General features: G+C 33.2%; 6 protein-coding genes across 12 annotated transcripts; 3 read left to right on the top strand and 3 right to left on the bottom strand.

Moving 5' to 3' along the window:
* Positions 1-4,920: 4,920 nt before the first annotated feature.
* LOC140970353 (uncharacterized) lies at positions 4,921-6,110 on the bottom strand. Its single transcript, XM_073432024.1, has one exon. It carries the CDS (start codon positions 6,009-6,011, stop codon positions 5,112-5,114), a length of 900 nt encoding a protein of 299 aa, XP_073288125.1. The 5' UTR covers positions 6,012-6,110; the 3' UTR covers positions 4,921-5,111.
* A 2,048-nt stretch (positions 6,111-8,158) lies between these two features.
* Positions 8,159-15,145, top strand: LOC140970380 (CBL-interacting serine/threonine-protein kinase 9-like). Of its 4 annotated transcripts, XM_073432060.1 has the most exons (16): positions 8,159-8,266; positions 8,359-8,553; positions 8,956-9,018; positions 9,432-9,503; positions 9,667-9,774; positions 9,891-9,971; positions 10,191-10,244; positions 10,325-10,450; positions 10,528-10,617; positions 10,955-11,077; positions 11,210-11,317; positions 11,590-11,706; positions 11,809-11,865; positions 12,317-12,391; positions 12,483-12,600; positions 14,473-14,796. In XM_073432060.1, the coding sequence occupies exons 2-15, from the start codon at positions 8,368-8,370 to the stop codon at positions 12,555-12,557; spliced, it is 1,335 nt and encodes a 444-aa protein (XP_073288161.1). In that variant the 5' UTR covers positions 8,159-8,266; positions 8,359-8,367; the 3' UTR covers positions 12,558-12,600; positions 14,473-14,796. The 4 variants fall into 4 exon arrangements, with proteins under 4 accessions (XP_073288161.1, XP_073288162.1, XP_073288163.1 ...); XM_073432061.1 differs by lacking the exon at positions 14,473-14,796 and adding an exon at positions 14,812-15,145 and having other exon boundaries at positions 8,176-8,553; XM_073432062.1 differs by having other exon boundaries at positions 8,176-8,553; positions 9,891-9,965.
* LOC140970472 (NAC domain-containing protein 66-like) lies at positions 13,309-14,466 on the bottom strand. The gene is made up of 2 exons (XM_073432232.1): positions 14,076-14,466; positions 13,309-13,974 (listed from the first exon to the last, which is right to left on the bottom strand). Exons 1-2 carry the CDS (start codon positions 14,397-14,399, stop codon positions 13,309-13,311), a joined length of 990 nt encoding a protein of 329 aa, XP_073288333.1. The 5' UTR covers positions 14,400-14,466.
* A 577-nt stretch (positions 15,146-15,722) lies between the features above and the next one.
* Positions 15,723-16,610, top strand: LOC140970434 (NDR1/HIN1-like protein 12). The gene has a single exon (XM_073432196.1). It carries the CDS (start codon positions 15,828-15,830, stop codon positions 16,551-16,553), a length of 726 nt encoding a protein of 241 aa, XP_073288297.1. The 5' UTR covers positions 15,723-15,827; the 3' UTR covers positions 16,554-16,610.
* Positions 16,611-18,069: 1,459 nt separating this feature from the next.
* Positions 18,070-20,918, top strand: LOC140970354 (uncharacterized). 3 transcript variants are annotated; one of them, XM_073432027.1, is made up of 7 exons: positions 18,070-18,227; positions 18,259-18,382; positions 19,056-19,434; positions 19,638-19,834; positions 19,924-20,065; positions 20,156-20,315; positions 20,478-20,918. In XM_073432027.1, exons 2-7 carry the CDS (start codon positions 18,312-18,314, stop codon positions 20,501-20,503), a joined length of 975 nt encoding a protein of 324 aa, XP_073288128.1. In that variant the 5' UTR covers positions 18,070-18,227; positions 18,259-18,311; the 3' UTR covers positions 20,504-20,918. The 3 variants fall into 3 exon arrangements, 2 of the variants coding, with proteins under 2 accessions (XP_073288128.1, XP_073288127.1); XR_012174119.1 differs by having other exon boundaries at positions 18,070-18,382; positions 20,173-20,315; XM_073432026.1 differs by having other exon boundaries at positions 18,070-18,382.
* A 267-nt stretch (positions 20,919-21,185) lies between these two features.
* Positions 21,186-24,322, bottom strand: LOC140970421 (uncharacterized). Of its 2 annotated transcripts, XM_073432178.1 has the most exons (7): positions 23,631-24,318; positions 23,242-23,296; positions 22,931-23,005; positions 22,694-22,785; positions 22,018-22,099; positions 21,840-21,923; positions 21,186-21,527 (listed from the first exon to the last, which is right to left on the bottom strand). In XM_073432178.1, the coding sequence occupies exons 1-7, from the start codon at positions 23,960-23,962 to the stop codon at positions 21,408-21,410; spliced, it is 840 nt and encodes a 279-aa protein (XP_073288279.1). In that variant the 5' UTR covers positions 23,963-24,318; the 3' UTR covers positions 21,186-21,407. The 2 variants fall into 2 exon arrangements, with proteins under 2 accessions (XP_073288279.1, XP_073288280.1); XM_073432179.1 differs by lacking the exon at positions 22,931-23,005 and having other exon boundaries at positions 23,631-24,322.
* Positions 24,323-24,638: the final 316 nt, after the last annotated feature.

The raw sequence follows: 24,638 nt of genomic DNA, 5'->3' as shown, positions 1-24,638 counted from the left end.
ATGTTTTTATGCATTTATGTAGATTGTAGTGTTCAAAAAAATTACATATATAATTAAAATTAAATCACAATTTTTTTTAAAACTAATCGGTTAATTCGATTACCAACCGAATTAACCGATTTTAATTCGGTTCGATTTTCATCGGTTATGAAAATTAATTCGGTCGGTTCGGTTATTGTTAAATATTTCGGTCCGGTTATGACTAATTCGGTTCGGTCGGTACCGACCGAATGCTCACCTCTAATTATTATAATAATCTATCATCACATAAAAAGTACTCATGGATTGATTTAAATAAATATTGATTAAATGTTGTCATTTATTTATAATTTATAATAATAATATTTTTTATAATAAATCATCTTTTTACTGACTCTTATAACACTTATTTTAATATTTCATATTAACTCATAAGTATAATTAGCACAATCAAATTACTAATGTCATATCGGTATTACCTCCAGAAAAATAATATATTTAGTTTTTCTAATTGTTTAAAAATCTTAACGGGAACATTTGTGTATCCTTATCTTGAGAAAAATTCATTGCATTTATAAAGTTTGAACGGTAAATATAACTTTATAATATACATTTAATTTGGAAACTAAATTCATTGTATGACAAACACTTCTTTTATTTCTATTTTTTGTGTAACTCAAAAGAGTTAATATTTTTTCTCTTTTATCTTCTCTAATTCGCTGTAAAAAGTTATAAAAAAATATTTATATATAGAAAATTATTTTTATTTATTGTTTTTTTTTGTCTATATATTTTGTTATATGTGAGCACATATTCTAATTCATTTTTTTAATTGTCATATATCTTTATCATATAATTTGTGTACATTGAAGATGAATAAGTTCATTTTGTAGTTTTTTATTACCTGGACTTAAGTTGATATATTAATATGTGATATACATAGATATAAGAATTTTCAAATTCAATTTATTCACAATGATTTTTCATAATTAAGGCCAACTCAAAATAATAAAAATTAGGATTCATAATTATTTTAAATATGATATAAAAATAATACGTGGAAACTTTTTTTGACATTTTATTTGCAAAATACAGTGATAAATGCATGTAGGTGCATTATTTATTGTGGCAATTATAACTTTATTTAATTAATATCTTATTTCTCATTCAGAGATCAAAATTTGTTTATTTCTTATTTTGATTATCGACAAATCCAATATTTCTTTTAAATGTTTTTGTTAATAATATTTACATGAGTTTTATTTTATATTTATCTAATTTGAAAGGGATAAATTATAATTCAATATATAATAATATTTGAAAACTGTAGAATGCTTCTAAATTTAAAAATCGAGTAACATGTAAGGGATCAATTCAAAACTAAAAGTTGATGCAACATGTTTCTTCTAGCTTAACAATCAAATAATATAGGATCGAGCGTTTGTCGCTTTACTAAAAGCTATAACTTATGATAACTATGCAAGTCAAATCTTTAAATCATACAACAGCTCAAGCGTATACCCATAGTGGACTATTATTAATGTACCAAACAATCTATCTCCTAATAATTTCACCAATTGCAATAAATGAAAATCAAAGTCGCGATCTTGGCTCTGATACTAATTGTAGGCTCAAGCGTTTATTGTTTTATCAAAACCTATAGATTATGGTAACAGTGCAAATCAAATATTTTAAATAGTACAACATTTCAAGAACAATATTTCAATTACCCTATCCAACATGATCAATTATTGTACCCAACAATAAGTTTATGCTCATAACCTTTTACCATATCATATAAATTTATAAGATATTTGAGTATAATATATAGNCACATTATTATTACGTTACAATAATAAATAAATTATTATTTTTAGTTTATCATCATAGTCTTTACTTCAATAAACATATTTTCGAATGTAGGATGTTAAATTAAATATTGACATAAGATAATTATAGTATTAATTCTAACATTTTTTTTATTCTTCTCAATACATTATTTTTTCTATCTTCAAATATATTAATCTATTTATTATTGTATACAAAGTATAATAATTATTTGGTTAATTGATCACATTTAAGATTAGATGTTTGGAAAAAATTCTAATATATCTTTAAAGACCAAGAGATGATGAAAAATTAAGAAAATGTAACACTACAGTGCATAAACTTTCGCTTTGTATAGTGACAAAAGATAAGGTGAGACCAAGTGAGATACTTATATATATGAGTCTCATTCAACTTAGCCTATTATAATATTTTTATTAACCAATTTTGTCCTTCGTTTTTACTTCACTAACATTGCAGTGTGACTCATTCAAGCATTAACTTTTTATTTTTTTAGTACATAGTGGCCTCCACTCTCACCGAATTCAATCTTTAGAATTCGGTATTCGTAGTTTATAGGTAAAAGACAATTATTTAATTTTTATTTTCTATCTTTTGATTAATTATGTAATTTTTTACGTTCTATCTAATTCATTTTTAGAATTTTTATAATCATGATTAGAAGTGTTGCACGCATACAATATAAAATTAATATATTTTAAAATGTTAATATTGAAGTGTCGAATAAATGTATTAAATCATTATTTAAGAATTTTTAGAAAAACAATATACATCATATTTCAGATTTAAAGATTAACATACAAATAAAGAATTGCGATGAATATCTTATAAAATAAATGTGTTAGCTCAAAAAGATTAAATATGATTATTGTAAATGAATTTTTCTTAATTAATTAGAAAATTTTCAACAAATGCGCTTAATTAATTAGAATGTTTTTAATATAGTATGTCGATAAATGTTTTTCATATGAGTTAGTGATTGAGTCCTTATGAACATTTAAAAAAATGTGTCTTTAGTTATAGTGACAGTGTTTATAATTTAAAATATTAAATGAAACAAATTATCAACATAAAAAATTAATTAGTAAATTCAAGAATATGTGATTACTCAATTAGTTTAATTGACACGCTTTTAGTTTGCTGATTTAATAGATGTTAAATCCACAATCACTGAGTTTGACAAGAATTCTTGTAGAATAAAATACAATTATAATACATTACTTGATTGTATATATAATAAAATTTTGTATATTTCATTTATAAGGTTGAAATTTTATATATTATGATATAAGATTTGTTATACATCTTAATATCGATAAATTCACTAAAAATTTATATATTAATTTTTGATGCCATATAATTCTGGTTTCGTTTTGTTAATTCGTTTGTTTGAATTTATTATTCCTCATTTTACCGTGACTCATAATATGTCAACCATGAAAGTGAATATTAATTCAAAGAGAAAATAATATTTACATATTGTAATAAACATGTTTACCCCTCACAATACTGATAAAACTAACTTAAAAATAATATGTTAACGAACATATTGTTAGGAATCCAAAAATACAACTCAAATGTCAACTTTGACACTCAATTTTGAGTGACTGCCAAAATGTCTCAACAACCCACAATTTTTGGACAAGATAGTAACATCACAATTTTGAAATCAAACTGATATTTTTCATTTTATATCAAGAATTCTTGATTGAAAATTTGATAATATTATATATATAGATATTTAATATAAACTCGTGCGAGCTCATTTAGGCTCACATTTAAATGAGTCGACAAAATTTCAACCCTACTCACATAATTTGTTTGGCGGTGCAGGCCAAACCGACAGACCCAACCCAAATTGAAAGCTCAAATCGCAACGATCTTTTACCGTGTTTTATTTATTTAAATAATTTATAAATATAAACCGCAAAAAAATTTCGGTTGCAAAAAACTTTAATTTAAACACATAAATTCTAGCAAATTGTCACATGAGGAAATGAAAAAAAATTAATAAGATTATAAAGAAAATTCACAATTCGATAATGAGTTATTTCTAAACTTTAATTAATTTAATTTACATAATGAAAAGATAAATAAAAAATCTAAATCATTGGATTAAAAATAACATATTATAATGTGAGTAGACATAAAAAAACCAAATACTAATTTACATAATGAAAAGATATCATTGAATAAAAATAACATATTAATAATCATACATATTTAAAGTATGAATAAAGATAATGAAAAGACACATTTAAGATAAACAATTAATGTAAAACAAACAATTAATAAGGAAACAAATGGAAATTCACGTATAAAGTCACATATTTATATATATAAATAAATAATAGATAATAGATATATATATAGTTACCGCATTAACCATGTTTAATATATAATATATAGTCCGTAAAACATAATTTGTTAGTATCAATATTGATCCAAAATCAATAATATAAACATGAGGGGATTACTCATTATACTCTAGATTTTTTTTTCGATTCATAAATCAACATTCCTTTTACTTGGGACCCACCACTCAAAATAAATTAATAATCTTTCTTTTGAATTATTCTCGCCACCAAAAAACAGTCCGATATTTGAGAAGACCTAGTAGACGCATTCTCATACGACGGAGTTGGTTGTCGTGATAAATTAAATATATTAAATAATCGGGACGTACATATCTCAATTAATTTGATGTCTATAATGTTAATTAATATATATCCAAAAATTAAAATAAAACAAATTAAATGGAATGGATATAGACCAATATGATTTTAAATTAAATGACCGAATCGATGATCAATTTATAAAACATATATTCGATAAATATAATTTTTTATAATAAAAAAACAATACATATCGCTATACATATATATTGGATCCACTCAGACCTTATTAATAATAATAATAATAATAATAATCAAAATCAACCTGGATTTTCGTAAATAAAATTTCGAATCGAACACCGGAGATGGATTTTGACTGCCCAACAGATGAATATTAACGAATACGGGTGGTTTGGGTTAAATTATTCAAAAGCTTTTGCATTTTAATTCATTTTCTTGATCGATGAGTGTGTGGATGGAATTGAAATTTGCAGATTCTAATTAAGTAGCAGTAGTAGATCCATGTATATATCAAAATGACGGCTCGTTTAACTTGATTCAACAAAAAACAATGACTAATAAATGATCAGAGAGCAGAAATCGGAGCACAACTAAGCTACCAGACCGAAAATGGATTGTGTGGCGAGGGTGAGGATATGATAAATAGTATCAGTAAAGAACCCAGTGCTCACCGTCGATCGCAACTTTCAAGCCGTGGAGTCGGGCGAATATATTCACGGCCTTTCGAACACCAACCCACACAATGTCGTGCCCAAATATAATCCCACCAGGCTTCAACACCTTGTAGGCGTTGTTGATGTCCACCCAAGCCGAGTGGAAGTCGTGCGCAGCATCCACCTCCACCAGGTCACCGTACACGCCCCAGTCGCACAGCCCACCCAGAGCGGTGTTTGTCGAGAACGGCAGGAACATGATTGCATCGGAGGCGTTCTCTCGCACCACGTTCTGCATAAACTGGTACATCATCATAACATCCCCGTTCACCATCCTCATCCCTTTTCCCTCATCATAGTATCCAGGCCACCCCCTGAAATCGTCGATGCACAATATCTGAGTGTCCAGGCCCAATTTCCGAGTCAGCCCCACCATGTGAATCGCGGATGCTCCGAGAAACGTGCCCACTTCTATGATGGTTTTGGGCTTCACCTTCTCGATCAAATGCTCGAAAACCGGCATGTTTGAGCCCCATCCTTTGGTCCACTCTTCCAAGATCAGCCCACCGGAGCTAACGTGCTTGGGGGGGAACCCTTCCCAGGGAGAGGTGTGATTGAAAACTCGGTCGATGATTGTTTGCCTGACGTTTTCAGCCGGAACTGGGTTCCCGCACGTATCTGGCAAGAATTTGCTGTGGTCGAGTAAATCTGCGGCAGATTGGGACAGGAGTGGTTGTGAATGCCATAAATAACCGAGGATGAAGGATAAGACGAGGAGGATACAGAATCTGGTGGGTGTGGCTACCTTCTGGAAAGCGAGACTCAAATACCTTCTCTGTTGTGTCCGGTGTCGTTGGGTAGTCGGAGGTGTCTCCAGCGAACCCGCAGATTTCATATTGCTCTGCCTTAGATTGCCTGTTAATATGATTAGTCTACGGAGCGAAAAGTGGGGCTTTTCGATGTTATACCGATGCCAGATTCAAATTTCCATCCATACGTACTATTTAAACTTTGATTTCTTAGACACGTGAGTCGTGTCTACATAATAAAATATCCAATAAAAAATAATTTATTTTATAATAACAAAATAATTTGTATTCCTTCACTTTTAATTTGCAGTTGGGATTGGGATTACTTTCTAAAATCTAAATTCAAGATAACAGAATTATAAATTTTATTAAAGATTTTTCCTTAAAATGAAAATATTTTCGCATGCCAACATTGTACGTATCCAAGTTGTTGGGAAAGACGAACTCTTGTCTCTGATGAGCAAATTTTTCAAATACATGTGCTGACTAGGACTCAAATTAATTTATTTCCCTGACTATTGAATATGATTTATTTTTAAGTCAATTATATAATCATCTCACACATCAACTTTCAACATCTTCGAGCCGATCATCGTTAATCTCGAGATTAGGAAACGATTAATTTTTAGCATCATCGTCAATTACCTAAGCGAAACAATTTTTTTAAATCATGTTCCCTTTTCGTTTCGAAAACTCACACCAAACAGTCATTGTGTTAAATGTAAATTATTTATTCCAATATTGTTGGATTGTTTGGAGTTTAGTATGGTGTCTAGAATATTTTATTTTACGATTTATTTTATTATTTTCCCTGCACAATGTTCTCTAATGTTTGATTTCTTGAATTCTTGCGGGATTTTTGGCGGAAATTATTGTAGCCGGCAGTTGTGTTAGGATTTGTGAATTTCATTTAAACAAAACGATACCAATTTGGAGAAATTTTTTAAAGGTGTATTTCAAATGACTCGAGTATTCAATTTATTTGAAATTCACCACAATTGTTATGGAAATTGCATGATGAGAAATTAATTTTAAATTTATTTCAATTTTGTTCATTTAAACATGTCAATAAATTTGAACTTCATCGATTCAAACACAAACTAAATTGAAATTGTTGATATCAATACATGATATTATATATTTAATATATAATATATTAATAATTTTTTCCTTTAAAAAGGTTGGCAGAGGTAGAATTAGAAGAACCCTCTGATTTCGATATTTTTTTCCATTTTTTGACAAGAAAAAAAATGCCAAATACATAAGCCCAGAAGCCCAACCATAAAAAAAAAAAGAAAGCAAATAGTTTTTTTTTAAATAAAAATGTCAAATACATAATTGGGCTCAGAAGCCCAACAAAACATAAGCTGAAATTTTCGCCAACCTCTATTCACATTAACTAATATTGGGTTAAATAATCGAATTAAGTTATCCAGCATTCCGCCTTGCTGCTTGCATATCTCTCAACACGTAAATTCAACTATTAATGATACTGTTTATTTTTTTAAAATGAAAAATAACAAATGATATATTTCGATGTGTATTAAGTAAACTCTTGAATTGACATAGTAGCTTACAATTACGCTAGTCAGGTAAATCGTATCAGACAAACTCTTTGTGACAAGCTCGACTAAAAGCACAAGCTAGTCAAGCTACTCGTAAGTAGAGCGTAAGTAACCGAGTCGAGTTCAATCAGCTCGAATATTTTACTTGCATGAATGTAGCCATATACTCGTAATTATAAACTAGCATTATTGGACACGCAACTTATAAAATAATATAGTATATTAATATTATATTTTTTAATGAATATTTTATTTTTATTTTTAAATAATTAGTTAACTATGATTTTAAACATAAAATGACATATAAATAATTTGAAAATCCTATTTACAGTAGTTAGTCTAAAATATAATATTGGGGTAAAAATTAGAAAAATAAAAACAATTTATCTCACGCCATATAAAAAATAGTTGAAGTAGGATTTCTGTCTTTGTGGTACAAAACAAAAAAATGATTCTAAATTATTCCTAAATTTAATTTTTAATTATTTTCGAAGTTTTTATTTTTATTTACATTCTTTTTTTTGTTATTATGAAATAATTATCATTATTTTTTTTACAAAAATACATATATATAGTGTATATATATATAGACGGCATAAACTCGTGCGAGAATATTAATATAATAAATAAATAATTGGAGAAGCGAATTATTTATGGATAAAGTGCAAAATTATAGGAACGTGTAGGTACGTTCATTAAGCTGCCAAGTGCCAAACCATGAATGACGAGCGTTCATCTGCTGCTCTCCCACACGCCTTCCTCGTTTCCTTGTCCCCGTTATCGCCTACTTTTTCTCTCTTGTTAACTATTAATATTCATCATCTGATTTTTCTTGTGATTCGTATAGAAAATTTACGTTTAGCTTCAGATTGGAGAGATGAGCAGGGCGTCGGCGATGGGAAGTCGGACGCTCGTGGGGAAGTACGAGCTGGGAAGGACCCTTGGAGAAGGCAGCTTCGCCAAAGTCAAGTTTGCCAGAAATACTCAAAGCAGCGGCGAATCCGCCGTCGCAATCAAAATCATCGATCGTCATCGAGTGCTCAGTCATCACATGGTTGAACAGGTTCTTAATGTTTGTATCCTATTGCTTTCTCGCTGCGTGTAATGTATAAATCTATATCATTATAAGAAATAAATGTTTTTCATCAGTTTTATGATTCTTACGGTATTCTGATGATGTATTATTGATTCGATACGCATCAATGCGCACATCAATTTTCGTACACGTTTGTTTATATAATCGTTTGTTGGTCCGAGCAAACAAATGTCTCCAATATTATTGTAAAAACATGGAATTATATTTACATGTCGAAAAAATACGATTAATAATGAAATTTGCAGAAATTCTCTGAAAAAATTATACAGACGGAAATTATTTCATGTATCCTTAAAATTTTTAAACTAACAGTACAAATTTCCTTTTGGTCTAATTTTATTTCACCCACAAATCGTATATGTTTTGCAGATAAAAAGAGAAATTTCGACGATGAAGATGATCAAGCATCCCAATGTCTTAAATATATTAGAGGTTTCAATTTTCCCATTCAGTCCTTCTTCTTGTTTACTCTTTTAAGCTCTTGACAAATGGTCGGTTAAAGTGACCCATAGAAGCGCATTTTTTTTTAATATATGACAGGAGGAGTATGACTATACTTCTATTGGAGAAAATACTATACTTACTTGAAGTTAATGTCATTTAGGCCATGCTTAATGCATGTTGACAGAGTGATTGTGCTGTCATTTACTCTTAAAATTTTTAATATACTCCTAAAGATATTCCACAAAAATTATTTATTTTCTGTTTTGCTATAGTTGCTTTAGTTAGTATCCTGCAACCTGTTTCAATGGTTGAATGTTTAGATTTTAAATACAGCTTCATCTCGGTGCGTCAACTCTCATTAGTGCAACTACTGTCTACACCTTGTTTTGTGCATATGCTAGGTTATGGCAAGCAGAACAAAGATCTACATTGTTCTTGAATATGTTGGTGGAGGAGAATTATTTGATAAAATAGTAAGTTTTGATTTATTGTGCCTTTTAAATCAATTTGCCCCAAGTTCGACTTTTAAAACGATGTTAATGCGACATTGATTCACTGGTTATTAGATGCTTGAGTTTGTTCTAGATTGATGTGGCAGTAACAATTGGAATGATGTAATCTGTCCTTAATTTATAGGCTAAAGATGGGAAACTTAAAGAAGGGGAAGCTAGGAGGTACTTTCAACAACTCATCAATGCTGTGGATTACTGCCACAGTCGAGGTGTGTACCACAGAGATTTGAAGGTTGAAGAAAGTCCATTCTCTATCTGGTGGTTCATAAGCTTTTTATTTAGCTAAAATTTCAGAATCTTTAATTGTCTTCTTGCATGAAGAAGTGATCTGTCTTAGTATCTTTTCAGCCAGAGAATCTGTTGCTGGATTCTCAAGGAGTTCTTAAAGTTTCAGATTTTGGATTGAGTGCATTTTCAAAGCAGGTCCGGGTAGGTATATGCAGTTTCTGTAGCTCAAATTGCCAATATCCATCACTGTGGAGATTTTAACGATTTGCTGCATTCCCTATATCACCTATCTATTATTTGCATGAGTACTATAAAAAGGGTTTGGAATCAAAACTTTGTTTTTTCATTCATTTCTAGTATTTGGTTTTCCTCTCTTGAGGATAAACAAGGGAAATCTCATGATGAATATTCTTACTGTAGGAAGATGGGCTGCTTCACACAGCTTGTGGCACACCAAATTATGTAGCACCAGAGGTACCGCTTGCGGTTTATGGAACCATGATGTCGTTGAAAGCACATTGTTGTTGCTATTATTTAAGATGTCTTTTCATTAGGTGCTCAACGATAAAGGCTATGATGGTACTGCATCAGATGTATGGTCGTGCGGAGTTATTCTCTTTGTTTTAATGGCCGGATATTTTCCTTTCGACGAGCCCAACCTCATGGCTCTGTACAGGAAAGTAAGTTTCTAAATAAGTCTTGTTTTGTGTTCTGAGCTATTATATTGGAATGTCTTCACAACTCTGTGTTCTGTCAGATTTACAACGCTGATTTCTCATTTCCACCATGGTTTTCATCCAATGCTAAAAGGCTGATTAAGTGTATTCTGGATCCAAATCCACTCACTGTAAGCTCCAAAACTATAAACATTACCTTCTTATTTGTTCGACACTTTCCTGTTGCTCAACCGTTACGTTGTTCTTTATTTTCGGATCTTCTATTTGTTAGTTATTTGCCAAAGTTATTGGTTGTAAATATATGGCATGAAATATATGTGCAGATTTCAAAAGTGTAAATTTGTATTTTTCTAGCAGGTCTCTCTGAAAAAATATGATTACAATACAAGTACAACTACCGTTTAGTTATCATCAAAACAAATATTTTACCATTTTAAAAACCTAACATATGTGCTCTAATTCAAAGATATTTGAGTTCTGAATTTTGTATTGTATTTTATGTTCCAGCGAATTACTATTCCTGAAATTCTAGAAAATGATTGGTTCAAGAAAGATTACAAGCAACCCTGTTTTAAGCATGAAGAGGATGTCAATCTCGATGATGTTGATGCTGTCTTTAATGACTCTGAAGTAAGCTTTACGTTTATTTTTTTTTATCCAGTATGTAAGCTTTTCATTCACATGGTGTTTTGGTTTGGTATAACAACCTGCTGATGCTGCATGACTACATATGGTTTGATCTGATTCCGTATTCTTTTGCAGGACTATCTTGTCACAGAAAGAAAAGAAAAACCTGTCTCTATGAATGCCTTCGAGCTTATATCTAGGTCTCAGGGTTTCAGCCTCGATAATTTGTTCGATAAGCAGATGGTATGTTATCTCAAGTGTCTTTTCTTCTAACTCCTTTTGGTGGTGGTTGTTGATGTGTATTTTATTGTTAAAATCTGTGTGGAAACATACCATCCACTTCTCCTTCTTTGATATGGGCAAATTTCCCCTTCAGATTATTTGTAGTTGCAAACTTTTCTGGCTCTAGCTATAATCTAATTATTGAGAAAACTTCCACCATTATCTGTGAACGACTAAATTCAAATTTATCCGGTGCGCTTTATCTCTTTTGTGTGGGTTAAAAAAAACTGCAGGGCCTGGTGAAGAGAGAAACTCGCTTTACATCTACATGTCCAGCAAATGAAATAATGTCAAAAATTGAGGAAGCAGCTAAACCTTTGGGTTTTAATGTTCACAAAAGAAACTATAAGGTGATAACACAACTCTTTGAAGTCCCTCGATTTTGGTACTTAAACTGAAGGATAATATTAACGCATGCAATAGTTATCTGAAGTTTTCCTAACCATATTCAGATGAAGTTACAAGGTGACAAGAGTGGAAGGAAAGGGCAACTTGCTGTAGCTACAGAGGTATTAACTTGGTTTGGGTGAATAAATTTTGTTTTGTGTTGCATTCTGCGTGACGATTTGAGGATCGACACTTGCTTACTGTTAGAAATAATACTGTAATGAGTCAAGATACTGCCTAGGATCAGATACTAGTTCAGGAAATCTTAGTTTATTGAGGAGGTAAAATTACTTTGCACAAAGGGAAGGGAACTTTATGTCTCATGCATGCTCCTGGCTCATAGAAAACTATATTGATCTTTCAAATCAAGAAACCATGGCATGTCGAAGATGGTAAATTAATTAAATTATCTCAATATTTAATTTCTTAAAGCTTAATGAGAACCCATTGATATTAAATCAAGGGAGTAAGGACCATAGTGTAAACTATTCCATGAGCTTTTTTTTTTCTTTGCTGTGACGTGATCTTACATCTGGTTTTCATCAACATCAAGCTGGCTTCTGTTCACTTCAGGTTTTTGAGGTGGCTCCTTCATTGCACATGGTTGAGCTCCGTAAAACTGGTGGGGACACATTGGAGTTCCACAAGGCATGTCCATATCTAACTATTAGGCATCAGTTTTATATTTTTATGCGTACAGACTACCTTAATTCATTTGCAAGTACTTATCATGATGCAGTTCTACAAAACCTTCTCATCTGGGCTGAAAGATATTGTCTGGACCTCTGATTCGAATAAAGAAGAGACAAGTTGAACGTTCTGTTTATGCCTGCAGATGCAAATAACATGGCATTTGGGTAATTTTTTTATCTTTTATTTTCTGACATTTGCTTACTTTTTCCGATCTTAACTGGATGTCATTTTTCGTAAAAATTCATTATGATTTTTTCCTCTCGTTTTTCTTCTTGATAACTTATGTCGATACAACTGTTGTTACTTTAGATAATTCAATTGTAAATTTGTAAGCTTTCGAGAATGGAAATCATATTAAACTTCTGAAAGTTTTTTCTTGTAAAAAATTCAACCATTTGTTCATCTGAGTGTTGAAATCATTCTGCAATTTAGGACCCCGAACATCAAAATTGACTTGGTACTCAACATTTAAAACCTTGAATCACATGATATTCACGAAGTATATACCTTCTCCTTGACCTAAACTCTGTTTTATAGCATGAAGAATGATGGTTCGAACCAATCCAACATAGGCCAAGGAAATAATGGTAATGGGAATCCGTAAGTGCAAATTTCCTAGGCTACATTAACTTTGATTATAAATCTTTTATATGGTATTACACATTAGGTGTCAAGCCATTTGTACCGACCAATAAGCTTGATATCGATTCCTTAAAGTAGCCAATACTAGAGACATAAGAGATTCACTTTAACATCTAGAGCCCTAGATATTTATTTATTAATTTTCCAATATATACATTGTCCCTGCATATCAGTATTATTAACTACGTCGTGCTTTAACATATGTTTATATTAATTACTGATAGTAGTAACTAAGAAGACAAGTGAAAGNAAAAAAAAAAAAAAAAAAAAAAAAAAAAAAAAAAAAAAGAAGACAAGTGAAAGAGCCCATGATCTCTCCACAGATAGCAGTCATTTTGAGAATCCAGCTGATTGGCAGTAGGGTACGGTAGTACAGTTGTCTGTTTCTTGTTTAGTTGAGGCATTAATTGATCAGTATTATGACCATGGTTATTATTACTATAATTATAATTATTAACAAATGTAGTCAATAACAATCCGGGATCATGATCTTGATTTGTGAAACACGATAGCTGATCATGTGCCTGTTTCTCAAGAGCTGCCCAATCCTGAAGCCCACTGCTTTCTAATATTTCTGAGTAACTATCATAGTTAATAGATCCCAGAGACTGATCCACAATTTCTTCTTCACTGGAAATATATCCCCGGCTTGGTAGTTTCAAGAATCGTCGATTTAAATTCATCATATTATCATTGGGCACCACTTGATTTCTTGGGTTAAATTGGTAAGGCAGGAGCATTTTTTCTAAATTTTCTTCGCAGTCACATGGTGAAACATTTATTGCTGCATTGTTAGGCATACGCCTCTCAGTTGATGCCTTGTGGCAGTGATCTTTCTTCTTAAACACTCGACAAATCACCCAGCTTTCTTCTTGCAGCATGTCATCGATGCACACCTTCAATTATCATATATATTTTTTATATGAATACACGTATATATAATATGAGCACTCACCAGTTCAGAATCCTGCAGATCGTAAAATTGATTCTCACTTACATATTCCGTATGATTTTTATCACAACTGGTAGTGACCGAGGAACTAATGTTGTCATCGAGTCTATATTCATGCATGATCCAATCGGACTTCTGACCATTGGGGGCACGACCCTTGTAGAAAACAAGAGTCTTCCTCATCCCAATTCGGCTCGAGTTGCTATAGATTACTTTGTCACGGCCAGTAGCCTTCCAGAATCCAGCAGCCGTGGCACGATTCGTGCGTGTGCCTGTTGGGTACTTTTTGTCTTTATGACTGAAGAAGTACCAGTCACTCTGAGGAGTGGATCCAATTTCACACTTTTCTACACCAAAAAATATAGACATTCATACACAGTTGTATATTTTCATAAAACAATCTGAATGTGTTGCTAGAATTGATAAACCTTGTATATCCCAGGGCTCAAGCTTGTTAAGATCGACATCCTGGATGACATCCAAATCAATCTTGTCTTGTGCAATCTTCTTCCTCAAAAAATACTGTAAAAGCTCCTCTTCTGTGGGATGAAATCTGAATCCTGGTGGGACTTGAGATTGTCCATTAACGCTGATGCTCATGCTGTCTAGCTCGCCGAGACTATCTTTAGCTTAATTTTGTTCCACAAATTATGCAATATAGTCCCTATATATGTGTGTTTATTATTTGTTTGGACTGAAGATCTAATTACCTAGGCTTGTAATTAAAAGTATGTTGGATTAGATATATATCTAGCAACTCATGGAACTGTTATCTTAGCAGGCGCTTACGTATTGGTGGTGGGTCTTATTTCGTGGCAGTTGTGATATAAAATATGGTGGGGGCAGTGAGTTATTTTCTTACTATGATTAAGACGATGGAATCAATTTCCGAGCCACCTAAAGACCATAATTGCAAATAAAGATAGAGAAAGGTGAATTACATTGATATGGTTGGGCATGGGCCCCTGCTGTTCTAAACTAATTACGTACCAAATGCAATACATGTACGTTCTGACTCTAACATATTAATTGGTCGCATTCTTGTTATCTATATTTTTATTTTAAATATTGGATGGATTGAAATTATTATGGTAAATTTTTTTCAAATTGTACCATGAGATCGAGTTACACACAAGTTTACACGTTTTTTTTTTGAGATTATAAAACTACCCCAAATGCATTTTAATTTTAAAAATATATTTGAGAGTTTTGTTATCTCAAAAACAAAATGTAACCGTGTGCAACCCTTTTTGTATATAGAATTTCTATTTTTATTTTGATTAAATTAAGGGGCCTGTTTAATTTGTTTGGACAAGAAATTCCTTCATTAAATTCTTTTCAAAATGCTAATTTGAGTATACAACCAAAATAAAGTTAATTACCCATGCAAAGTGATAAAAACACACCCCACCACCACCCCTCTTTAAATGAGAATAGATTAAAGGAGAAAGAATAACGCTTTAATTGATTCGCACTCATATTGAACCATTGTTTATCCTAATCGTATATTTGAATTGGATATAAAATAGAAGAAAATTAATTAAAAATAATTAACAATTTTTAATAATTCAGCTAATCTTTATTAAAAAATAATCATAAAAAATAAAATAACTTTATATTTGGAGATTGGAGAGTGAACAAAATAATCATTAATTTTTTTTGAAAAAACATATTCTTTTATTATAAAAACATTTTCTCCAAAAACACTAGCTAGAGTCTAGAAACCCCTTCCAAACCTTTCTTTAATCACTTTCTATTTTTCTCCGACTTTGTTCAAGTGTTCTATATAATAAATTGATGACCATGGCTGAATATAAGACCAGAGCCGAAACTACGCACAACCTTCGAGCCGAAATGATGGAAGAAGAAGAAGAGAAGAACATGCACCAAGAAGACAGAGCCGGAGTATCATCTGCAGGCTATACAGTTAGATCAAATCGAAGCAGACTCCCACTTATCTGTTCATTCATCGCCATCGTTATAGTATTAGCTGGAATCGCAGTTCTCACGGTATGGCTAGTTTATCGACCCCGCAAACCCAAGTTCAGTGTCGTCAGTGTAGCTGTGTATGAACTCAACGCCACCGCTTCGCCTTTCATGTCCACAGCCATGCAGTTCACTGTGGTCATCAGGAACCCCAACAAGCGACTCTCCATTTTTTACGACCAATTTTCTGCATTTGTTTCCTATAAAAACCAGGCCATCACTCCGCAAGTGACGCTGCCCCCACTGTTTCAAGAATCCAAAAGCACGGTGGCGCTTTCTCCAGTGCTAGGAGGCGCACAGGTGCCTGTGGCGGCGGAGGTGGTCGGCGCGCTATCGATGGACGAGGCTTACGGGGTTGTGGGTCTGAGCCTGGTGCTGACAGGGAAGCTGGAGTACAATGCTGGAACCATAATTAAGAGTATGGGACATTATCGAGTCTATGTGAGGTGTGATTTTTTTGTGGGATTGAAGAAAGGATTCTCGGGGCCAATGCCTCTTATTGGATCCAATTATCTGCTCTGCAGAGTTGATGTATGAAATTTCAATTTGATGAATATATATTAATAATTCTCAATTTAATTCCATTTGCCTTACACATTGAATTGTGATTTTCTAAGGTATTGATGAAGAATAATAATTCTTGCTTCTCATAAATCGCGAACGAGAATATGATGGGTACACAAATTGAAGTCCATTAAATGTATACACAAATGAGATGCTATTCCTTCTTTTTCCAAAGTAATATTTTAAGTGCCGATTCGGCAAAGAACTAATTTAGGGAAAAGAATAATGTGAGCGTTCAGACGTTGAAGACTGAGGAGTCCGCAAAAAGTGCTATTTTGTATGATTTTATTAGGGTACAGAGTAGTATATATCAAACATATAAATAATATTAATTTTGATATTGTTAATATAAAAAAAATAAGAGAAATATCTATATTTTTAACGAAGGTGGAATCCACGGCTGTTATTATTCGATGCTCATTGGTAAATTCTCTGGCTAACCGTCGCAAATTACGCTTGTAAGATAAATCGTACTGGACAAAGTCTGTACGACATGTTTGTTTACGAAAGTATTGATAAGAGAAATTGCATATTAAAAACTCACTTACTCCACCAACTTGACACTCCTACGAGGCAAAACATGAGAAATATTCTCCTACGAGGCAAAACATGAGAAATATTAATCAGTGCAGGGGTGATGGACGAACGCGAACCATTTATAATTTGCTCGTGGTATTTTGCTGACTGAAATTTTGATTCTCTCCCATAATTAAATAAATCATAATGAGAGGACGTGAGTTTGAAGCATACATCTTTCACACCCTTTTTGGGTATGGAATCTACTATTTATTACTATCATTTAACCTTTTGACTTTAAGGTTCGAATAATTTCTTTGTGTGGGTAATTTAAATCCAAACATTTTAGGGAACAAGCTGCAAGAATACAAGAGATTAGCCAATTTAGTCCACTAGATATGGGTTAATATTCTAAAACAAAGGCTAAATAAATTTATAGATAAGTAAGATATGAATAATTAACATTTATGATCGATTTAATGCAAGTTTGATTTATAATTAGCTACGATTTAATGAAAGTTCTCTTGAATCATATTTGAATTTTATTTTTTTTTTTGGGAAAATTCCAGTAAAGATTATAGATAATCGATAGGGCATCATGGTGAAATTGTGTGGTATAAGTCTAAGGTAATGGCTAGAAATTAAAGAAGTTGGAAACTTTAAGGATAATTAAAAGTAGGGGTAATGGTTCCAATGAACAAAAGTAGGAGCCGTGGTTTTAAACTCCGGCCCATGAATAATTAAGGGGCCAGAGTTTTAAATGCGGCACAAGAATAAATAAGCAGACCCCAGCCCATTTGAAACACAGCCCATGAATAATTAAAAATGGGGGCCTGTGTTAAAACCCACATCCTCTAATCAGGATAACAATATTGTTTTTTTTTTTTAAATAAATTTGAAATTTTAGTTTATTTATGTAAATTTAAATTTTATATTTATTTTATTAAAAAACCGTACAAGGTTTTAGAAAATAAAATAAATTTTTCTAGAACCCTCAGCGGCTACGAGAGCTTGTTTCTCTCCGTTCTGCAAGCCTCATGCCGTTCGAGACAACTGCTCCTACTTTCTCGATTTTGATGCTCGATCAGTTGCAGCCAGAAATTAGTAAATTCAACAGTATAAGGAACTGGGCCCTTTTTTCATTTTTGAAGTTGGAACGGGGTCCTTTTACTACACCGCAATCTTAGTCTTTTGCTGTAAAAAATTTGATGAGCAATGGCTTTTGAAACTGCAGATGCCTCCACCCCTCAATTGGCTCTTGCAGACACTGACATCAACTGGAACAGGTCACTTTTCGCACATAAACATGTTTTATTACTCGTGTTGTATGTGTGTATATTTGGGGTGAATTCTTGCTGATGGTTATTTTCTTGATTTTGTGGTATTCTTGGTGTTTTTATTTTATTTTTTGAAGTCAGATCTTGGACGGTTTGGGCAGCTAGGTTCAGTACTGGATTCTTTGTTTGCTAATTCTAGCTTCCTCTGACGAATTTAGTGGTTGTTTTTCTACGTTGCTTTGATGATGGTTCTCTGATTGCACGCATACTTCTCTCTTGATTTTGCAGTGATGATATGTATTAGGTGCTATCTTTACTGGAATATCAGTCTATTAGTTAGTTGATTAGTGGAAGATCGCATTATACTGAGCTTATGTTATTGCTTGAGTTGAACTGAACTCGTTTTTAATTTTGTATTTTTTCTTGATGAGCATTTCTTTTATTTAAAAATTTGATTTTGTAGCGTGTTTGTTTTTCATTGGATTTACGGTTTGGTTTTTATATTCTATTTCGAGAAATAACACCTTAAAAAAATCATTTCTTTCCTTACAGGCATGGTAGTTACATATCTAGGTTTTCTTTATCAATCATTTTGTTTGTTGTATTCTTAGTAACCATTTGTGATTCGCTTACAACGCTGTATAGATTCTTGAATCTAGTTGTTTGGCTATGGAATTTTCAGGTTGGATAAGACAAGGTTTCATATTATTGGGGCTATTCTGTTTACTGTTCAGTCAGCTTTAATACACCCGACAGCAGTTGTGAAGACGAGGATGCAAGTATCTGGATCTGGATTCTCTCATCAGTCAGGATTTTCTGTTTTCAGACATATTATTAGGAGGGATGGTATTCGAGGTATTTTTAGAGGCTTTGGCACATCAGCCATTGGATCATTACCTGGTCGAGTCCTCGCTTTGACCACACTTGAAATGTCCAAGGATATGACGCTGAAATATATGCAAGGCCTTGATATGCCAGAAGCAACTCGTATCGCGGTCGCCAACGGCGTTGCAGGAATGGTCTCCAATTTATCATGTGTATACTTCGTGCCTTTGGACGTGGTGCGTATTCAACTTCTTTCATACTCTTGTTTAGTTATGTTATTCTTCTTATCAGTGAGTATATATATGGTCCTGCAAGGCTTATCATGATGATACTCTGGTCTCAGCCATCTTGTTAACTTGTCCTTTTGGGAAAACTTCAATATTGATTGATACATATTACCTAAAGATCCAAGCTTTGAAATTGAACTTTTTTTTTCCAGATATGCCAGCGATTGATGGTTCAAGGGCTTCCAGGAACAATAGCTTGCAATGGTCCATTTGATGTTGTACGCAAGGTGATAAAGGCTGAAGGACTCCGTGGTTTATACAGAGGTTTTGCATTAACTATCATAACACAATCTCCTGCAGCAGCACTTTGGTGGGCTGCCTATGGTGCTTCCCAACACACAATTTGGAGGTACATATTTTATTCTATGGCGGTCTAAAAGCCATCAAGGACATCTATTTAAAATGGCTCTCTCTTTGAACTTTTGTTTTTGACCTTAGGAGTCTTGGCTACGCAGATGACTTGGAATATAAACCATCCCATGTAGATATGGCTCTTGTTCAAGCTACAGCCGGTGTGGTAGCTGGATCTTTCTCTTCAGTCATTACAACTCCGATAGACACTGTAAAGACGCGGCTTCAGGTAATATTTATGCAAAAATTATTAGTCACTCTCTTACCTCATCAACAAAGCAGTGAAAAACTATTATTTCTTTTTCACTTCGATGAATAGGTTATTGATGATTACAGCATTGGAAGACCGTCTGTGCTAAAGACCGCAAAGGCACTTTTTAAAGAGGATGGGTGGAAGGGTTTCTACAGGGGATTCGGACCTCGGTTTCTGAACATGTCTTTTTATGGAACCACGATGATTGTGACGTACGAACTGATAAGTACGTCCTCCACGACCACCAATGACTGCCCCTTCTTTAATATAAAATCTGATAATTGGTCGAGTTTGTGTTTTGTTCAATTTTTTCTTGGTTCACATGTGATTCTGCAGTTGATTGGAATTCATATGTAACATTAATGATTTGCGTTTTGTGTGTTATCAGAGAGATTGTCTGTAAAGCAAGCTTGATCAGTAAGAAGATTGTTGGAGCCATAAACATTGCAATTTGTGAACTTGGAGAAGCCCAAACCAATAGATTTATCAATCATTCTTTTGCGGGATAGAGATTTCCAGCAAGGAGCGCGTACAACAGGATAGCTGATTTTTTGGAGAATAGATGGATTTATTTTCTAACAATGGCGTTATTTATTTGTTTATTCAATGAAAAATATCAAGTCCTGTTAGTATTTTTTTACTTTTCCAGTCGTCCGTAATGCTGCTGATCGGAGATTTTGCCTATGTTATTTATCCCATGTGCCTCTAGATTTACGAATTCCAAATTGATCGTTTGAATTTTGCTATTTTATATGTTTTATTTCTCTTCATTGCATTAGATAAAATCCATAGTGGAAGAAATTTTTTGAATGCAAAAACGATTTGTCAAGTCATATTTCTTCATTGTTAGAAGATAAATTTTACCCAGAGTGTCCCATAACACCTATCACAACATCTATTACAAACCGAACTTCCGAGAAGAAAGTTTGGGCACCTAAGGCTAAAATTAATTGCCATGTTATTTATACATATATGAGAACTAACATTGCAGGTCTCTAATAAGTGTAAGTTCACGTCACATGACAAGTTCAAGGGATAATAATTTGTTATATAATTTATGTTTAGGTCCAATGCACAAAATTAACTTGGACAATAATCACTTAACACAACGTGCAACACATGCGCTTCTTCTTAGTTTATTCAAAAGAAACCAAAGGATTTGCTAATGAGAGGATACAGATCCGTTTTAACTTATGATGATTGGCAAGACATTATATTCATGCAGCACCGATCCATTTAATTACACATTCTGCTACAATGGGAAGAGTGCATTCGTTGTATTACAATGCCTGGTAGAGTCAATAAAAGTTTCTATGCACTAAACATATGGCTTCGAGAGGTACTGCCGCCACTCTTCTGGCACCCCTTTCCGCATTTTAAGCACTTTTATAGCGCTGTTTGTCAGTGGTATGGCAAGTATGTCGTAGTCCTTGGGGGCCTGCAACAAAACATAGGATAATTGTAAAAACAATCAGATAAAAAAAGAAACATGATCTGCGAGCCATTTTACTCTTAAATCGAATGCCCTTTGCTTAGGATAGACGATCAATAATTCATCTAGGTTCGAATTTTGCCAAGGGTCTGCTAGACATTCATCATCAGCCCTCCGGAGTATTTTCACAAACGGTAATTTTTATGTAAACTCGACCCATTTACACCCCTAATCCAGGCAATAATCATCAGCAAACTCTGCTTCTTCTCACTATGGTCCTTGTGATTCCAGGTTATATTATGCATATGTTGGTCTCACCTTGGGAACTTTCACCAATTTCATATTTGCTTCCTCCAAGGTCTTCTGACCTTTCTTTGAATTGCATTTGGCACAGGCAGTAACCTGTTAAAAACACCAGTGAAAGTACACACTTATGATTTTTTAATATTCCAAACAACTCACACCAAAGAATAAAACAAATATAGGCTTTGTTTACCAGATTCTCCCATGTCCACTCTCCCCCCCGTGCAATTGGAAGAACATGATCAATGGTCAAGTTCTCAGCAGAATCACAATATCTGACAAGTGAAAAAATATGTATATATGGGTCAAAATAAATAAATACTGATGAAGCAGAATGCTAATGATTAAAGAAATGTTCATGTTACTAATAATCCTGTGAAAAGATGTTACAAATGAGAATGATATTGAAAAAGCTGGAGAAAATAAAACGACCTCGCAATTACTCAAGGATTAGAGATTGCTATTATTTTGCCTTCAGCAAATTTAATTGGATCATCTAGACATCATTTAAGCAACAAACATAGATGCGTCGATCAAGAAACTTGCACCCTTACAAGTACCCAGTAAGTGGACCTCAGAGTCTTAATATAATGCATGCAAAATACGTAAAGTCTCTCCTTGGAAAGAGGCTTTGGCTCAGCAAAAACATCAAGCCTAATTTAAATGAAAAATTTGGTAGCCGGACCTTAAAGCAAGATAAAAGAATAACATACAAAGATGTTGCAATTAGTGTAAAGTTGAAATTCTTATTTCCTTGTTAGTCCTTGGGTGCATGGAAAGAGGTTCCAGTTCCGTGAATAAGATTCAAGCAAATGACAGTAATCGAAGCTCGGATATTCAAATCTGGGTTCTATGGTTCAAGAACTCACTGACACATGAAATTGTCACGACTTAAAATATTTTTACGACTAAGGCATCTTCTGACTTTCCTCCTCTTCACAACTTGTAGTAAATGAGGAACCTGGGCGAGTGGATGCAACAAGTATCATTGATTAGTTCGAATGAAAAATCAGGAATAAATGAAAAATGAAAGAANAAAAAAAAAAAAAAAAAAAAAAAAAAAAAAAAAAAAAAAAACCACACTAAAATCCCTGATCACATCTTACCCTCAACACTGCAGGGATATAGAAGGAACCACTTGGAGAATTTACAGTTTGATCATAATATTCTAAAACATCAGCCTGCAATTAGAAGATGAAATTGCAATGTTGTAATTTGAACAAATTTGGTATATAACTATAGATGAAATGAGAATGGGAGGTAAAAATCAAACATTGTTCTGGATTGCAAACTGGAAAGAAGGATGGATGAGAAGGAAAATTCGTCTCATCATTAACATTTTCTTTCTTTCTTTTTCTTTTGTATATCACATGATACTCTGACACATGAATTGAAGCACGCAAGCAAAAACTCTCACCTTATCCATGAATTCCAAACAAATTGCACGCTTCCAGCAGACAACATTGACAGGCCTAGCATCAGGGGCAATTCATGTATATCATTTTTACAAAAAAAAAAAAAAAACTATTATTCCAGTTTGTATATTCTAGTTTATCCCCTGTGGAAGAGAAGCATGCAGACATTTTGTATGCAGCACCAGAAAAGCACAAAACCGATGGGCAAATGATACGTACTTTACATCAATCGAGAATTGGAAACAAAGATTCTTTTTTTCTTTTAGTACAGTTCGGGAAGGGTGATTTAAGCCCAGAAATGGAAGTAATTCGAATGCTCTTTGGAATGTGGAGTGCCCATAACAATCAGCATAAAGTGACAGTATGGAACTAAGAGGAACGGAAGGCAGACCTGTAAGAAATGTCCAAGACCAGGCCTCTAAAACCAGAAAGATCATCACTCTCAAATTCCACAGACTCCTCCAATAAGATTTCATAAGAAATTCCGTCGGGATCATTGCGAGGATCAGACGAAGAGGAGGCATGCACTGTGAAACTATCAAAAAAACTGAGCTTGCATTCGTGATTTCCTCGTTTGATTGATGGTGAGTAGGTGGTGAATCTTAATCCTGCGCCGCCACAACCACCAAATTCTTTAACTTTACAGTGGTTTTTGGATTCGAACCCCGAAACTGACAAAGTATCACCACTGAAGAGGCGCTTTACTGACGAAAATTGCGCCATCAACTCACCACTTTGAAACACGAACTCGTTTAAATTTATTCAGCCTTTAAGAGTTACCGTCAGCAGCACCCTTCAACCATCACTGATCTTGCAATAGATCAACGAAAAGCAAGGAGATTGAAACGGCTTCCACAATCAGTGTTCCATTATTAAGCGGAGGAAGCAAGAATGCAATACAGAAACTGAATTCTGATCCTCGATCGTTTGTTTTCCTTTCTCCTAACTTGAGCTCCTGAAAATCTAACACTTAACGACAGACGCAACCCAAAAATATCTTCACTCGCACGTTGCCTCAAAGAGGCCGCAAAGATTCACAAACCACAGGTTACAAAGAATCGCCTCATCCGTAAGATGCCAACTATATTTTGGCACGTGGAGCAGATTGACTGAGTGGACTGGCTCCAACGTCTATTTTACAATCGATAAGTATTAATTGGAGACAAAATAATTAGCTGACATTCTGTTTTATTTCCGATATATCTTTTAAAATGTAATTTGTGTCGGAATAATCTTTGTCAGAAAATAATCTCCTACACTGAACTTCAGCATTTATTTTTTGAAATAATCGCAAAGATGCATTTGATTTCTCAAAACTAAATATATTTTAACGTGATAATAAATTTTTCATGTTTTCTTTTTCTTGAAAAATAAAATATATGTTTTCCAAATAGAAGAA

Source organism: Primulina huaijiensis, unplaced genomic scaffold, assembly GCF_012295235.1.
Source record: "Primulina huaijiensis isolate GDHJ02 unplaced genomic scaffold, ASM1229523v2 scaffold5913, whole genome shotgun sequence".
Classification (NCBI taxonomy): Eukaryota; Viridiplantae; Streptophyta; class Magnoliopsida; order Lamiales; family Gesneriaceae; genus Primulina; species Primulina huaijiensis.
The sequence above is the reverse complement of the archived record's forward strand: the minus strand, read 5'-3'. Positions and strand labels throughout refer to the sequence as shown.

Excerpts from the sequence above, each read along its gene's own strand:
- LOC140970353 (XM_073432024.1), bottom strand. The coding sequence starts at position 6,011 with ATGAAATCTGCGGGTTCGCTGGAGACACCTCCGACTACCCAACGACAC.
- LOC140970354 (XM_073432027.1), top strand. The coding sequence starts at position 18,312 with ATGGCTTTTGAAACTGCAGATGCCTCCACCCCTCAATTGGCTCTTGCA. Across the intron at positions 18,383-19,055 it reads ACTGACATCAACTGGAACAG|GTTGGATAAGACAAGGTTTC; the intron begins GTCACTTTTCGC and ends TGGAATTTTCAG. Across the intron at positions 19,435-19,637 it reads ACTTCGTGCCTTTGGACGTG|ATATGCCAGCGATTGATGGT; the intron begins GTGCGTATTCAA and ends TTTTTTTTCCAG.
- LOC140970421 (XM_073432178.1), bottom strand. The coding sequence starts at position 23,962 with ATGGCGCAATTTTCGTCAGTAAAGCGCCTCTTCAGTGGTGATACTTTG. Across the intron at positions 23,297-23,630 it reads GTCTTGGACATTTCTTACAG|GCCTGTCAATGTTGTCTGCT; the intron begins GTCTGCCTTCCG and ends CCCTGATGCTAG. Across the intron at positions 23,006-23,241 it reads GTTTGGAATTCATGGATAAG|GCTGATGTTTTAGAATATTA; the intron begins GTGAGAGTTTTT and ends TTCTAATTGCAG.
- LOC140970380 (XM_073432061.1), top strand. The coding sequence starts at position 8,368 with ATGAGCAGGGCGTCGGCGATGGGAAGTCGGACGCTCGTGGGGAAGTAC. Across the intron at positions 9,775-9,890 it reads TGTACCACAGAGATTTGAAG|CCAGAGAATCTGTTGCTGGA; the intron begins GTTGAAGAAAGT and ends GTATCTTTTCAG. Across the intron at positions 12,392-12,482 it reads ACACATTGGAGTTCCACAAG|TTCTACAAAACCTTCTCATC; the intron begins GCATGTCCATAT and ends ATCATGATGCAG.
- LOC140970434 (XM_073432196.1), top strand. The coding sequence starts at position 15,828 with ATGACCATGGCTGAATATAAGACCAGAGCCGAAACTACGCACAACCTT.